Source organism: Vigna angularis, chromosome 2 (genome assembly GCF_016808095.1).
Source record: "Vigna angularis cultivar LongXiaoDou No.4 chromosome 2, ASM1680809v1, whole genome shotgun sequence".
In the NCBI taxonomy this organism is placed as follows: domain Eukaryota; kingdom Viridiplantae; phylum Streptophyta; class Magnoliopsida; order Fabales; family Fabaceae; genus Vigna; species Vigna angularis.
In genome coordinates this window covers 45,024,488-45,039,302 of record NC_068971.1, presented here as the reverse complement: position 1 = coordinate 45,039,302, position 14,815 = coordinate 45,024,488, and the positions used below count along the sequence as shown (strand labels likewise).

The window sequence follows — 14,815 nt, the reverse complement described above, 5'->3', positions numbered from 1 at the left end:
TAACACTTTCACCTATTTGAAATGAAATAAAAAAAAATATGACTTAGAGAATAATTTGGATATCAATCATTTGAAGCATATGGAGACAAAGAAATAAGATGATCTTTAACTAAAGAAAGCTAGATGTCCAAAAAGTATTTTGCATAGCCTAATTAAAAGTCTATGGTCAATACACAATTTTCCTTATGCTACATTCCTCTGTTTAGAGTGGTACCAATGTTCATTGGGATGTATAAACACTATAATAATCATGATTATATATGGTGAACAAAAAATAACCATGCATGTTATAGAACAACCATGTTTAGGTTAATGAGAAATGTTATTGGATGAGTACATAAAGAGATTCAGTAACACTACTAGTATGTAGTGCAATATTTATCATAATTTGAACTTTAAACTTGTGTAGTTATTCATAGGTTAAGGGTAGAGGTAGATCACAATAGTTGGAATGCATATTTTTATTTTTTTACTATTTATAACATGAAAAAAAAAGGAATGGATAAGACATGGGAATGATTTAATAGAATCATGAATCAAACACTTAGAGAAAAAGGTGTTGCCTTGACAACCCATGTATTAACGATATCTATTGATTTTATGTGTCAAAGGTTAATAGGTTATGAATAACCTATTAACGATAACTACTAGATCAAAATAGTTACTATACATCTAAACATTTAACTAAGACAATAACTATAATAGGTTATGAATTATTGATTATTATATGGATTTGTTAATCTTTGTCGGACTCCCTCCATTTTTATTAATGTTGTAGTGTGAGCTTTTATTGTTAATATCTTTTCTACAAGAATTAAAGCATCCCAAGTAATATATATATATATATATATATATATATATATATATATATATATATATATATATATATATATATATATATATATATATATATATATATATAAATTGTTGTTAAAAATATGTAAGAGTTTCATATTACTACAAAACTTTAATTGACTCCTAAATATTTAATTTTCAAATCGATCTCCAAATGTTGTACATCAACTGTAAATTTATTATTATATTTTTTACTATTTATAATTTAAAGGAAAATTATATAATCTAATTGAATTTTGTTTACTATAATAACCTAATCAAACTTGGATTCGATCTAATTTGATATGGTATTACGTGGATTCAAACTTGGTCGATCCTATTTCAATCTAAATTAGTGTAACACAATTTGAATTTTGCATTACATTGACTCGATGTGGGTTTGAATTAACTCGGTCTGATGTTAACCTGACTCAATTCAATCTGACTAAAGGTTTAATTTGCTCGACTAAACTCTAGGTATATACAACACAACTCAACCTAAGGTGGGTCAAATCAACTCAATATAATATGGGTCCAATTAGACTCAACCCAATATGGGTATGACTAAACTCAATTTGATATGACTTGGTTTATTGGACCTATCACAAACATAACTTTACCAATTTAATGTAGATTTAACTTGATTGGATCTGAAATGGGCTTAACTTAACTCAATTTAAGGTTAACTTGAGTCAGTTTAACATAAGGTTTAGAGTTTATATATTTCAATTATTTATATAAATATTTAATTTTTATCTTATTATTAGTCGATTGATTAATCTTTTGAAGATGATTATTATGCTGAAATTAATTTTTAAATATTAATTTTTGTATTTTAAATATGTATTTTTGTGACTAGTTTTGAAAGTTTTATGTTATTGTTTTATACATATTTATTGAAAATAGTTTGTTTTATGAAACATTTGTTTGTTGATTCATTAAGTGTTGATGGGATTATAAAGTTTTCATCACTAAAAACTCATTAGCTACATTTAAAAGATGTTATCTATATATCTCATGCTGAAGATGGATATTTTAGCAAAGTTAAGTATTATGCATTGATTGTTTGGCGTATATTTTTTGTTCTCAAAATAGTGTGTGTTGTGAGTTATAAACACAAATATATACTTTTGGTATGCATTTCTTTCTTAGATTTTATGATAATAATTTCAGTAATGTACAAGTGATTATTATATTTATTTTCTTACTTCAGATAAGTACACCTCAATACAATAATACAAAATTAGCTGTTACTAAAAGTACAAATCGTCATTAAAAAAAAAATTAAATGATAGGTATAATTCTGACTTTTTCTTAATATTATTGTTTAAATATTTAAATCATTACCTTTCAAGTTATTTATTGTTAGTTAATTATGGATATTATTGTCAATCTAAAAATGCACATGTAATATGTTGATTTTATTCTTTATTTTGATTTAAAAATGTCATATTATTTAATTTATTTTTAGTTTAAAAGAATTGAAATCTAATAAACTCTCGTGTCTCTACTGATGTAAAAGACTAATATGTATAAAATCTATATTATGAAATGTTAGTTTAATTTTTGACGGGTTTTATTATGTTACATTATTTTTTTTAAAGAGTTTTTGTGCTTTTTATTTTAATATAAAGTTTTAAGGCTTATATTTTTATTAATATATATTTTACAAATAAACTTTTCTTATTCTTATAATTCAGAATCTTATTTAAAACTGTATCTTACTTTTTTCCCGAAATATTAACATATTTCGTTACAAAATTTCTATAATATTCATGTAGATTATAATCTGCATTCTTCCACATTACTCGTCTTAAAGAAAAATCAGATTCTTAAGACATCCAATGAAACCAAATTATTCCAATTTCCAAGCATAAGAATAATGAAAACAAACAACTACAAAAAGAAAACGTCTATCTTAAATTATAAAATATTGCAATAATCATATACTCTAAGTTGAAATTCGAATGACTTGTCCTTATCCCTGTTACTGTAATAAATTATCACATGTTTCACTATGGAGTTTTCTGAAAAATAGCGATGACAGTGACGAAGAGGGAGCTGGTTGGGTAGGAAATCGGTGGCGGTGGAGAGTGGGAGCTGGTTGGGTGCAGGGTCGGTTGGTGACGGAGAGGGAGCTGGTTGGGTAGCATGGGCGGTGATGACGGAGAGAGCTGGTTGGGTAGCTTGTCGGTGGTGGTGACGGAGAGGAAGCTGGTTGGGTAGAATGGTCGGTTGTGACGGAGAGAGAGCTGGTTGGGTAGCAAAACGGTGGTGGTCCGTGCATGTGCAGAAAGAGATAAGGACGAAATGAAACCCTAATTGAATGAAACGAATTTACGTGGCATGCCTGAACTGAACCTTACTGTCTTTGATTTAATGCGACCAAAACACACTAGCTCACCTCGTATCGACAACTGAACCCGCGTGTTATGCCTAAGTCTATCTATTCAATATCTGCATGAGATCATGAATAAAGATCATAGACTAAAGTATTTTTTTATATCAGAAAAGAGATTCCGCCATTTATCTACCATGCAAATGTCAGAGTTGATTCTTGGGAGATTAAATTCTAGCCTGCTCTTCACCGGTAATAATAAACTGTGGGCCGTCAGAGCAGGAAATGAAAGCTCAATCTCGAAAACTGAAATATTGGTAATTACATAATAAACTGTGCCATGGTAATAAATAAAATAACAGTGTGAAGAATTTTATTGGTAGCTATGTTGGTCGGGAAGGGAATCATAAAAGAACATTGGAAAGTGGGGAATCTTGTCACACACACAAAATAATTTCGGCAATGAGATTAACTTTATTAAAAATAAAGCTAAATCATTTAAAATTTGAAGATAAAACCGCTCTAATAAGAATTGTAATGTTAAATATGTCAGCAAAACCAAAAACAATTAATATAGCAACCATGAAAATAAATAATTAACCTTAAAGGGCGAGAATAAAAAAAATTCTTGTGATAGAAGTGACTCAAATCAATTCAATATATTTTTTTCTTCAATTATAATTAAACTGATTATCATTAGTTTAATTGTTTAATTTTTTTAAATCCAAATTTTCAACCGACTGTTTTTTATCGATGGATTTCAGATTTTAGTGCTTAAAGTTTTGTTCATAATTTCCCCTTTTATTCATCTGTATGTGCTTACGATCTTACATTGTTATTAAGCATTCCAATCTTTTCATGTTCATTGTATGTATTTTTATCATAGGAAAAGGATTCATAAAGAGTAAAAAAGTCATTAACATATATATATATATATATATATATATATATATATATATATATATATATATATATATATATATATATATATATAGGATAAGAATGATAGATTTATAAATAAAAAGAGAGGTAAAAAAATGTATAATATGATTAAATCAAAACTCATTAGAACAGGTGATTCGTTTTTGAATTTATGAAAACCATTTTTACTAATACTTTTAATTTATTTTAACTATTTGATTAAATGTAAAAATTTAAAGATAAATACTTATATTTTTTAACATTTTACGTAATTAGAAACTAGTTTGTCAGTAATCAGTAAGAAAAAAAAAGTTATTGAGTGATAATACAAAATAAATTTACAAGTTAAAGGAAAAAAAATGGCTTGACTTAGCCCGTTAAAAATTTCTTATTCAAAATCGAGCTGAGTCCATTTAACTTGTTGAGCTGAATCAAATTAACTTATATTTTTTTTAATTGTAGTTTTATTAGTTTGATTCATTGCACCGTAGACTAACTTTCACAACTTTATTTACAACATAACTATTAAACTCTTATGTTACTTTAAAATTTTGGATGTTTCTTTCTTAATAAAATCACAGTTTTTACTTAAAAAGATTATATGATATTAAAACGACAACTTTAATTTCTATAAAATTAACTAAAACAGAATGAATAATATTTAAATATTTATCTACTGCAGGGAAGTGGGACCCTCGCAGCTGAAGACTAGATTTACCTCTTGCAGGCGGCAAAAAAGTCAAGTAAAAAAGGGAGGGAAAATGAAAATGGATCTAAGGCGGCAAAAAATGGTACTATATATACCTCTTCACCCCAACCATTCTACTCACCTGCCTGCACCTACATCGTTCCTCATTCTTAACGCAGGTCACTTTTTCGGCTCCGCTACTGAGGGCGGAGGCCCGATGAGGTATTCTTCTTGATCTGAAAGCTCTTTGTGTTACTTTTTTTATTCGTCGTTCTAAAGCTTCGATTGCATAAATATACTACGGCAGTGTCCGATTGGTTTCTTTATGGTGCTCTCGTCACTGTTCATGTTTTCGTACGATTTTTTATCTTTACTTTGAAATTTAAGATCTTAATTTGTCATTAGCAGATCTAGGAAATGGAAGAATTGCAAAGCTTGTCATATATATGCATCTGAGAAATTGAAATTCAAGTTAAAATCTGATAAATACTACAACCCGTAGTAGTCAATTGCAATACATAAATTGCAATCTAGAAGAATGTTGATGAGTACAACTATTTTGAGTTTTCACATACCTCTTCGATCTACACCGACCTATAAAGCAAATTTGGTGCCACTATACTCTCTTTGTCCTAGTCCTAAACTGAGAAAATTGCCTAGTATTTTACCACGACAATGACTCTCCTATAATACACAGGATACAAGATGAATATTTAATAACTTCTATTGTCTCGGCGCTTCACTGGTCTCCTGAATACTGGAAAACAATTCTGGCTGATTTTTTGTTTTGTTTAAATCACTTTGTTGTTTCAACATCTTTTCGGTGTTACCCTTTTTCTTAGGCGTCTTAGGCGTCTTAGGCGTCTTAGGCGTCTTAGGCGTCTTAGGCGTCTTAGGCGTCCTGCTAGCTGTGAAGTGCAATCTAGCCAACAGTGGCCGAGGCGCTCTCCTTTCCCTGTCAAATCCTCGCACGCATACATATCCTGCAAAACATATTTTGCCCAATTAGATATATTTGGCTATCTAGTCACTTGCCTAACCTGTAGATTACTGTTTTTAATTATTTTATTAGGAAAACTACGTTTTGCAGATTTCGGTAGTGAGTTCAAGGGATTTCTGGAGTGTATGTTTCTGCTTAAGTTTGAACAATTAAGCGTAGTTGAATAATAATTAGCAGGATCACATTCCGGGAGCCACATCTTACCTCTCCAAAAGCATTGTTGAATGTCTTGTGTCGATAAGCCTGGTTGAAAAAAAAAACACAGTTTAATTGTTTTGTATACATATATCTATTATATTTTAGTTTTTATAAAGCTACCTTTAAAAATCGATGACACGGAGGTTCCAAAATATACTGTTCTCCTACCGAGGTTCCAGATCCAACTACGGGGAACACTAATTGGGTTTAAACTTGACTCATTATCAGCAAAAACCTGTAGCAAATTATATTTTAGTACGTAATTTAAACCACATGATGTGAGTAGCTTTCATAACGGATAACAATTCTCGTTTACCTCATTGACTTGAAAGTAGGTCCCGTTTAGTGGAAAGCTCCCTCTCATAGCTGTTCGACATGGTATCTATTCATAAATTCATATATGCTAATTACATCTCTAGCCAGTAGCAAAACCAATTCATAAGCAATGCATGATTAAAGCATTCATACCAGGATAGTTCCTCGAACTATCTTTGAATTTACTTCACGGAAACTGTTGCATTCATAACATTCATTTTCTTTACAAAGCTGGCCACTATCCTGAGAGCTGCATTTTCTTTCTGGTGGCTGTATGGAGTCTGCTGTCTCCCCTGTGGTATACAATGTGTTTGGCAACACGAAAAACACCAGAAAACCAAAATAATAATATATATCTGTAAGTTGATACAAAAACTACATTTAATCCAAATCAATTTAGAAGGATCATGGTGTCATGTTATTTTTGTTAACCTGGGGTCCATATAGCTAGAAGGTATTTGCCTGGATCATCTGGTTCTCGCGTTTGCCACTGTGGTTGATAATTGATTAATAAAATGGGCAGATGTAATAAAACACTATTATTTTTAATTGATGTATCAATAACTAACCCCTTTCAGAAGAGGATGTGAGTCGGGTAGTTCATAACTGCAAGAAACACAAAACACTATCAGAATAATTTGCAAGGATTCCTGTTATTTTTTGTTGTTAGTGGTAACTATTCGTTTTTCCATATTGCAAGGTTAGTTTTATTCTGGACACATGGAAATTGTACATCATGTGTTACTTGCTTTTGCAGCTTTTTTGAGTTATTTTCCCATTCGCGTTTTTAAATATTAACTTTTTTGTAGTCCAGTTAAGTAGTCTGAGATGAATTGGTTTTGCTACTTACACGTAATGCTCTGTTCTCAACTTGCTCACATTCTTCAGCTTGGGTGTAGGGATGCATGCCACATCTGGATTTAAAGCAACCAAGGCCTTTGACATTTCTCCTTCTTGAAGTTCCATGTTTTGTTGCACATAGTTTTGTATGCTCAAAGCGAACTTTGTCATGTCTACTTTTATGTCTGGAATTTCAAATGAATCCTTTTTGAAGGCGTCCTCTATATCACCTTGTGAAAATTTGGAACGTTCTGGATCTGGACTTGCTGGCATTTCAACTATAGCGTGAACGTTCTTGTTTTGTTGAAGTGCCCCTTCAATTGGATTTTCATGGAAAAGCAAGGTCGTTTGATTTATAACTTGTGATGCCTTCCGCTCGGTTGCATTGTTTCCACTTGTGTTCGGCATTCTCTCCTCCTCTGGTCCTGGCAGGGCAAGTCTTGCACTGCAATATTTAATATCGTTTACATGTAAGTGTGTTTATCCGAACTCATTACGCGCCTTTCATCATTTAATCCCCAAACAATTCTATGCACCTAATCGTAGTCATCATACCTTGCAAAGGCACTTGCAAAGTGTCTGCATTCCCCTCTCATTGGGCATGCATTGCAATTCGGTTTGCTTTTAGTACAGAATACCTGCATGAATTGATTTTATTTCCCCAGTCATAACAGGGTTTCATTGAACTATGGCCATCCCTCTGATAAATGAGAAAATGTAATTTACCTTTCCAAATGTAATCAATTGGTAGTGCAGCTCATACCTTCAGCAAATATCAATAAAACAAAAAATCAATTTAGGGAGTTTAATCACGATGGAGAATTTAACCAGAAGTGTGAAATATCATATTGTATAATTATTCATGTTGGCAGTTGATAAAAACTAAATCTAAAGGAAAAATTTAATCAGCAACTAGAAGATACTTGTATCATTTAATATATAACTTTAAATTGAAAATAATCATTACAATGTTCTTTGGTCTAGCTTGCAGAGTCGAGGCCAGAGATATTTTTGTACCGCATCCAACACTGGGTACCTATACAGCACAATGATGTCAGGTTAGCTCTTATTTTCTGTCTGAATTACAGCCTCATGCTATTTATTGTCGTGGAACTCACAATTCTAGAACATGCAACTGTAGTGACTCTGGCAGTGGCTGGATTGGTACCCATCCCAAACGAACCACTATGCGTCCAACATTTGTGTCCACCTATTGAGGCAATAAACTGTCAATATATTCCATAATCCTTAAGTTTTGTACTAGTGTTTTCAACATACCGGAAAAGCAAGATGGTGCAGTGTTAAGAGTCGAATACACTCCACACTTTTCAATCCCAATCCCCTGATGCTGAGCAAGAATTCTCTGGACGTATAAATAAATTGAATTAACATAATGCTCTTTTTCTGCTTGCATGAATAAAACTAATTTCGTGTATTTATGCATGTCTATATATGATTCTAGTGAAACTGAGGGTTCAGGATTTTGGTGTGCGAACGCTACCAATTTGGATATATGATATTAAAGTAGTTTGATAATATCTATACTTACTTTGCCTGGTCAGGTGGAACGTCTCTCAGCCACTCAAGATCAATGCCCTTGTGCTTGTCAACCAATAGATTGAGGAAATTCTGCACAGTAATTCATTTGGCATAATCTGTTTAGTATTTAAATATAGGATTACAGTAGAATCACTTCATGATCTGGAATTCTACCTGAATACGTTCAGCAAGCATGTTGTTCATGCCCCTTTCTTTGATTGTTTTGGATATTTCACTGACATCTGCACGTCTCACAGCATCCCAGTCCACAGAGTCCATGGTCTTCTCTGTCTTTTCTCTTTTCCCTGCTTGAGCTTGTGCTTGTACTCTTAAACTATCCCAATCAAAGTTCTTTTTCTCTTCTTTCTTGCTTTTTGGTTTTACTGAGGCAGATTTTTTCTTACCCTCTCCTTTCCTCTTTTCATGGTTGGGATTAACAACATCCTTTTCTCTTTCTTTCTGCTTTGGTTCTTGGGTTTGTTCTGAAATGTGAAAAACATTATGGTCATGATTAATTTGCTGCAAGAGATGGAGTGGGGATAGAATACCTTGAGAATTGGCAACTGCAGCTTTCGAGTCGGACTCTATTGTTAGAGGATCACAGCAGTTAGCTCCAGAATTTCGGGTTACTTCCGAAGTATATTCTTTGGTGGCGGGTGTTTCTGAAGTGTATGGAATAGCATCTGATTTTTCCAAGTTTCCTATCTGGTTGTCATGGTTCAGGTCTATGAACTGATTGCTTTTTCCTGTGAAGCTCTCAGTTGATTTGCTTCTTTGGCCATTAACATCATGCAACATGGTTGAACTTGCCATCTCTAAAAGCTCTCTGAATGAAGTCCTGTTATAATAAATATTGAACTGTGCAGTGCTTGGCAGGTCTTCTATTTCTGAGATGCTATCCGAGAATGACCCTACCTTTTCAGGATTTTGATCAATTGGAAAATCTCCAGATGTCTGAGATACAACGCCCGCCAGTTGGGATGAAATTATGTTATGTAACCCTTCCCTAATGCTCCCTTGACATAAGCTGTTTTGCCCTTCCTCAGTCATTGCATTAGTTCCACTTTCCACTGGGCTATGTTCATTGTTTGATTCAACCTTTTTGCTGTCTGATTCATCTGTTACACAAATGAAGCTGCCATTAGTTCTGAATAATATCTATTGTCTTAGAATTCATTTCACAAACAGATTGATCCACTATGCAAAGTTGAAGATCGAACCTGTGCTTTCCTTGTCGGAACTTGTGCTTTCCTTGTGGCATGTACTCGTTGACTTCAGAGGAAATCGAGCAGCGAGTGCCATGAATGCAGAACTGCAAACAAAAAGGGTAATGTTAGTTTGTACGAATGCTTAATTATGTTATGTTCACTGTATATTTCTCAGTATTAAGCTTGCATGCTTTATACCTGGAAAGATGGTCTGATACATTTTGAGTGAGGAAAACACCAACCACAGAATCCACAACAGATCCCTTCCACATCGAAAAGCCCCTGTCTCCTGTATGTGTTATGTTATTAGTACTTGAACTGTCTAACTGAATATGTATAAGAGCATTTTCTAAGTTATCATCATTTTGATTTTGATAAACTGGTGATTAACTTCGTCAGACAAAAAGCTTTTCTTAATTTAGCGTGATGTATTCTTGCTTTAGTATCAATGAGAGTTTTTCTATTGTGTGGAAGGATGGTTAATAACTCATTCGCTTGGCTTTTTTATAAAAAGATTTTGTGGATAAACCATTTTAGAAACATTTTTAGGAGAAGAAAATGTAATTGTGTGAGTTACCTACTTTCGCTTGGCTTTACTAATTTATTGGAGCCTTTTCAATGCTGCATGATTTTCTAAGGCAGGAAAAAACACACACACACTTATATATATATATATATTTATATATATATATATATATATATATATATATATATATATATATATATATATATATATATGTTATTATCCTCCTAGTACATCGTTAGGTAGATATTTGTCAGTTGTGTGAATAGTGCTTAGATTTTCGTGATAATATCATTCATACCTTGTATTTGATGCATCTTTGCAATGAATGCCTCTGCCCTTCCACGATACACTTTCCGTTCTTGTTCCCACCATATCGTCTTTTCTGCATCACTTCCATCAATCCCACTATTGTTAATATCCTCAAGTAAAAGCGCCCAAACTTTATTAGTTTCCTCATCAAGATCAACTTTAGCTCGAATGCTCCTTTTTTTGGGTTTGTAGGGAACAATGGCACCATGCGACTCATGCTCATGCATATACTGCCCATGCGAGTCACAGGCTTCTCGGTTGATGTTTAGGAATATAAATTGCTCTGTTAAAGCGTCCACATTTTTGTCCACAATTTCTTTCCCTTCGTCTACACATGCTACATTCGATCAATCAATTTTAGTAAGACAGACTGCATGGCAGAATTGTGTTTAAAAACAATCATAATGTTATTTGAAAAAAAAATACCTAATGTGTTGTCTTGTCTTTTGCAGGAGGATGCATAACTGACACTTCCTGTTCGTTTCTTTTTTGTGAGTGATGCTCCCAAATCTGCAATTAAAGCATCAATACATGTCTGTGGCCCTTCTGCACCACCAAATGTTCGTCTGTCAGAGCTACACGTTTGCTTTGCAGTATGTGCTAGACCAACATCAGTTCTTGTAGAAGCTCTTGATCTTCTTTTGGTCGGCCTCTTCTGCTCTAAGGATAACGTGTTCTCAAGGGGTTGATGTTTGTCCTGAATAGCTCCTTCTGTAGCTGTAATCAAGACTGGGACTCCAGCTGCAGTATAATCTGAACCAGAAGCCCAGCACTTGGGACTTGACATATAAGAATGTGATCTGGCATCTTGTAAGAATGTTGCCAGTTGGACATCTTTGGTGGCAGTCACAGAAGATTTACGTGGTGCCTCTGAAGTTCTCCCCTTGACGCTTCTCCTTTTCTTATGAACATTTGGAAATTGAACCCCATAGTTTAGGCAGTATGCCTTCATATCATTATATTGTGCTCCTAACATATTAATGCTGGTATTATCTGCCTGTTCAATACCAGGTTGTTTTCTCTTAGAACCGACAGCTTGTAAACCACATCCTGCGCTCCAAGCGTCTCTGCCAATGGAGTTATTTGGACACTCTTGAAGTCCATTATGATCAGCCACCCAATTCCTTGAGCTGCTGGCATTGGCAAAGAGCATATTTTCTCTGCGTCCAGGATCGTCTATTGCTTGCTCTTTGCTCCCAAACCTCAAGGACCTTTTACATGTCTGTACGGTTGATTTAGGCCCCGATGTCCATTCTCCTGTCACTTCTGTTTGTGGAGAAGTTGTGTTCAATCCTTTCCTTGCCTTCCTCTTGTCAGCTTGGTTTTCTTTAGATTGAGCAGTCTCTGCAGCGGCTTTCTTGATTGTTCTTTTTGGTTGGCCTTCTTTTACGACCTTGGCCCGGTGCTTTCTTCTTTTGGGCTGTTTTGCTTGAGGCGTTTTATTCAGATCAAAGTTCCGGCGTATATCCTCTTTTGCTGCAGGTACAGCAGCCACTTTTGTAGTCGGGCCATTTATTTTGTTGTGAGGATTATAGCACATTGTGGATGCGTTGTTTTTGTCTTCCCCTTCTCGATTCCTTTCTTCAATGGTCATCGGTGTTGCAGCATCTTTTCTGGTTTCTGCTGCGATGACATCATCTTGGTGTGGTGCAATTTCAGCAAATGTCTTGCTACAGTAATCGAAGTATGATGGGCCTGCAACATGAAATTATTTAAATACGAATTAGAGTCGGGAAATGTAAACAGATGATGAATGTGCAAGCCCCATGTCCCAAGCTGTGGATCAGCAGAGTCACAAAAAGACAAGAATTGTGTGGAAAATTGATTTAGCTGATGTAGCTGTTCAAAATTGATCACTAACATTTTGGAGAGCTGAAGTTCGAATTGTAAAACAAACTATGCTTTTGATTTAGTAGTTTAAATTTGTTGGTCTGTTTTTTTCCTTTGTAAGACAATGTTCTTTTGTTTATGAAAGCTGTGGTTTATGATTATTTTCTGAGCTGTATTTTCCTTTATAGTTGCGAGCACACATTTTCTTATGCAGGAACTATCTTTTATCATTTATTCCAACGACAGCTAATTTTTATAATGGACATTGGTTATATACATGGTTGTTTAATGAGAAAAATATAAGTTTTTATGCTGCTCTAAAAATGTTCCAAATGAATTAAAAAATAGGGAAATGAAATGAAAACATCATGCGACGGTATGGAGAGAAAATACAAGTGTATAGGCCAGTTGGACAAGTAACAGAAGTAACAGAACTCAAATAGAACTAGGATGCGAATATTCAATGACTATAAACTTGGATCCTCTGCTGATATTCTTTTGTCGAATTAATGTGTGACAATTTGATGCAACAATGTGATGGAGGAGAATTTTGGCGTTAAATGCAGCAGAGGATCCACATGTTCGTTACAGCTGTTTAGTTCAAACATCTAATTTTATGGCACCATCCTTAACGGTATCAAATGTTACATTTCAATTTTGAAAATACGGGTTTTACTTTGTTCAGCTGTTGCACATTGCGGGGATGGAGCAAAGTCATAACCCTCTAAAGTATTTAATCTATATATTGAATTTTTAAAATTTTCATTTGATGACAAAAACAATTAGATTAATAAAACATAATGGTTAAAATCATCTGAAGTGTTTAATATGACTGCTGAAGATCAGTTCCCCATTGCCGGTAATGGAGACCGGCCAAGTGCTAGTGCACGCTCAAATGAAAATTTTAATAAAATGCGACGACGACGCTAAATATATAAAAAAATTATTGCTCTTACCCGGAAGCTCTGTATACTGGTTATGGATAGTATTGAGAAACGGTTGCTCCACACCGAGAAGTTGATGATGATGGAAAGATGTATAGGTCGTCGGGATGAACTGTGAATTATACGGCGGAACAAATTGGCCTTCATTTGTTACAGCAGAATATGCCAACGGAAGGTCTGGCTGGGTCAAAAGTTGAGGAATGCCTATGCCGTTACTTGAACTGGGAAAGCTGTCAAAAGATATTTGAACGCGATTTGCGGCATTGTGATGGGCGAAAGGGGAAGGCTCCAAGCGGTGGTTAGGCCAGTTGCTTATCTCTGGAAATGGTGGAAGATCAAAACCAGCAGGTATCCCATTGGAATGAGAATAGAACTGGTTTGCCATCTCAGGAGTCCAGATCGGCACTGGCGTCGGAATGATGGGCATGAAAGGGGTGGTGGCGATGGTGGGGACGACGGGGACCTGAGCAGCCTGCTCCTCAACCTTCCTTGCGTTTTCCATTTTGACTTGCTTTAGAACTTTCACTTAGAACTGGAAAAAAAATCCTTGTGCAAAAGGACTCAGCAAAAGGATTTCTGCAAAAAGGACTTAACAAAAGGATTTTGTGAAGCTATTCTAGAGAGATGTCCCGAAGAATAAAAGGTCTATTTTCGGGGACAAACCTGCCAGCGGAAAATGTAAGTGGTTTCGGAAAACAGAGATCAATAAATAACAAAAATAAAGTAGAGAAGATATATGCAGTTTTTCAACATTAAACGAGGTGAGTTTCTGAATTACCTCCTGAAAGTAACCGGTGACTGACAAACCTGGTGGTCAAGATGTAATTACTGAAATTTAAAGAAATTAATTAAAATTAAAATTCCAAACCTGTCTATGGAGAGTGTTGGAAAGAAGACTTCTCACGATAAACAATATTCGCTTATTCTAGTTGCTACCTCCGCTTTCTGCTCGCGATGAATAGGAACTTTCACGCGACCAAAACCGAAGTTGAAGTAGAAAATCGGAGAGATTCGTGCGGATGCTGTTAAGGTAGATTTATCGAGTCAATGCCGGAAATCTGATTTCAGATATCTATATGCGGCAACTAATGGGATATATATATAACATTTCCACCGAATGTGAGAGAGAAGGAAAGAGAGAACCTACACGAATTTCTATGAGCTTGCATATGCAGCCTGAGCTATTTTATTTTACTTTATTACTTCTATTCCCCTTCCAGAATTCTATTTAATTTAATTAGATTAAAAGTTAAACCTTTTTTTTTCTTTTTTGTCTTATGTTTGGTGGCATTTAGTATTTTCTTCCTTGGACCAACTCAAAGCGA

The 14,815-nt window shown here is 34.3% G+C and overlaps 1 protein-coding gene across 3 annotated transcripts; it reads right to left on the bottom strand.

The window, feature by feature from the left end:
- Window positions 1–5,224: 5,224 nt before the first annotated feature.
- Window positions 5,225–14,574, bottom strand: LOC108322433 (DNA glycosylase/AP lyase ROS1). 3 transcript variants are annotated; one of them, XM_052872765.1, is made up of 23 exons: window positions 14,427–14,574; window positions 14,269–14,318; window positions 13,503–14,153; window positions 11,143–12,411; window positions 10,706–11,053; window positions 10,080–10,170; window positions 9,894–9,985; window positions 9,222–9,791; window positions 8,848–9,155; window positions 8,684–8,763; window positions 8,413–8,497; window positions 8,253–8,344; window positions 8,102–8,170; window positions 7,861–7,897; window positions 7,690–7,772; window positions 7,145–7,579; window positions 6,864–6,900; window positions 6,727–6,784; window positions 6,448–6,587; window positions 6,296–6,361; window positions 6,100–6,214; window positions 5,986–6,024; window positions 5,225–5,764 (listed from the first exon to the last, which is right to left on the bottom strand). In XM_052872765.1, exons 3-23 carry the CDS (start codon window positions 13,990–13,992, stop codon window positions 5,505–5,507), a joined length of 4,764 nt encoding a protein of 1,587 aa, XP_052728725.1. In that variant the 5' UTR covers window positions 13,993–14,153; window positions 14,269–14,318; window positions 14,427–14,574; the 3' UTR covers window positions 5,225–5,504. The 3 variants fall into 3 exon arrangements, with proteins under 3 accessions (XP_052728725.1, XP_052728724.1, XP_017409999.1); XM_052872764.1 differs by having other exon boundaries at window positions 8,848–9,791; XM_017554510.1 differs by having other exon boundaries at window positions 8,848–9,791; window positions 13,503–14,567.
- Window positions 14,575–14,815: the final 241 nt, after the last annotated feature.

Coding starts and splice junctions, on each gene's coding strand:
- LOC108322433 (XM_052872764.1), bottom strand. CDS start 13,992: ATGGAAAACGCAAGGAAGGTTGAGGAGCAGGCTGCTCAGGTCCCCGTC. Junction 7,773..7,860: donor AATTGATTACATTTGGAAAG/GTAAATTACATT, acceptor CAATTCATGCAG/GTATTCTGTACTAAAAGCAA. Junction 6,025..6,099: donor CGTGTCATCGATTTTTAAAG/GTAGCTTTATAA, acceptor TTTTTCAACCAG/GCTTATCGACACAAGACATT.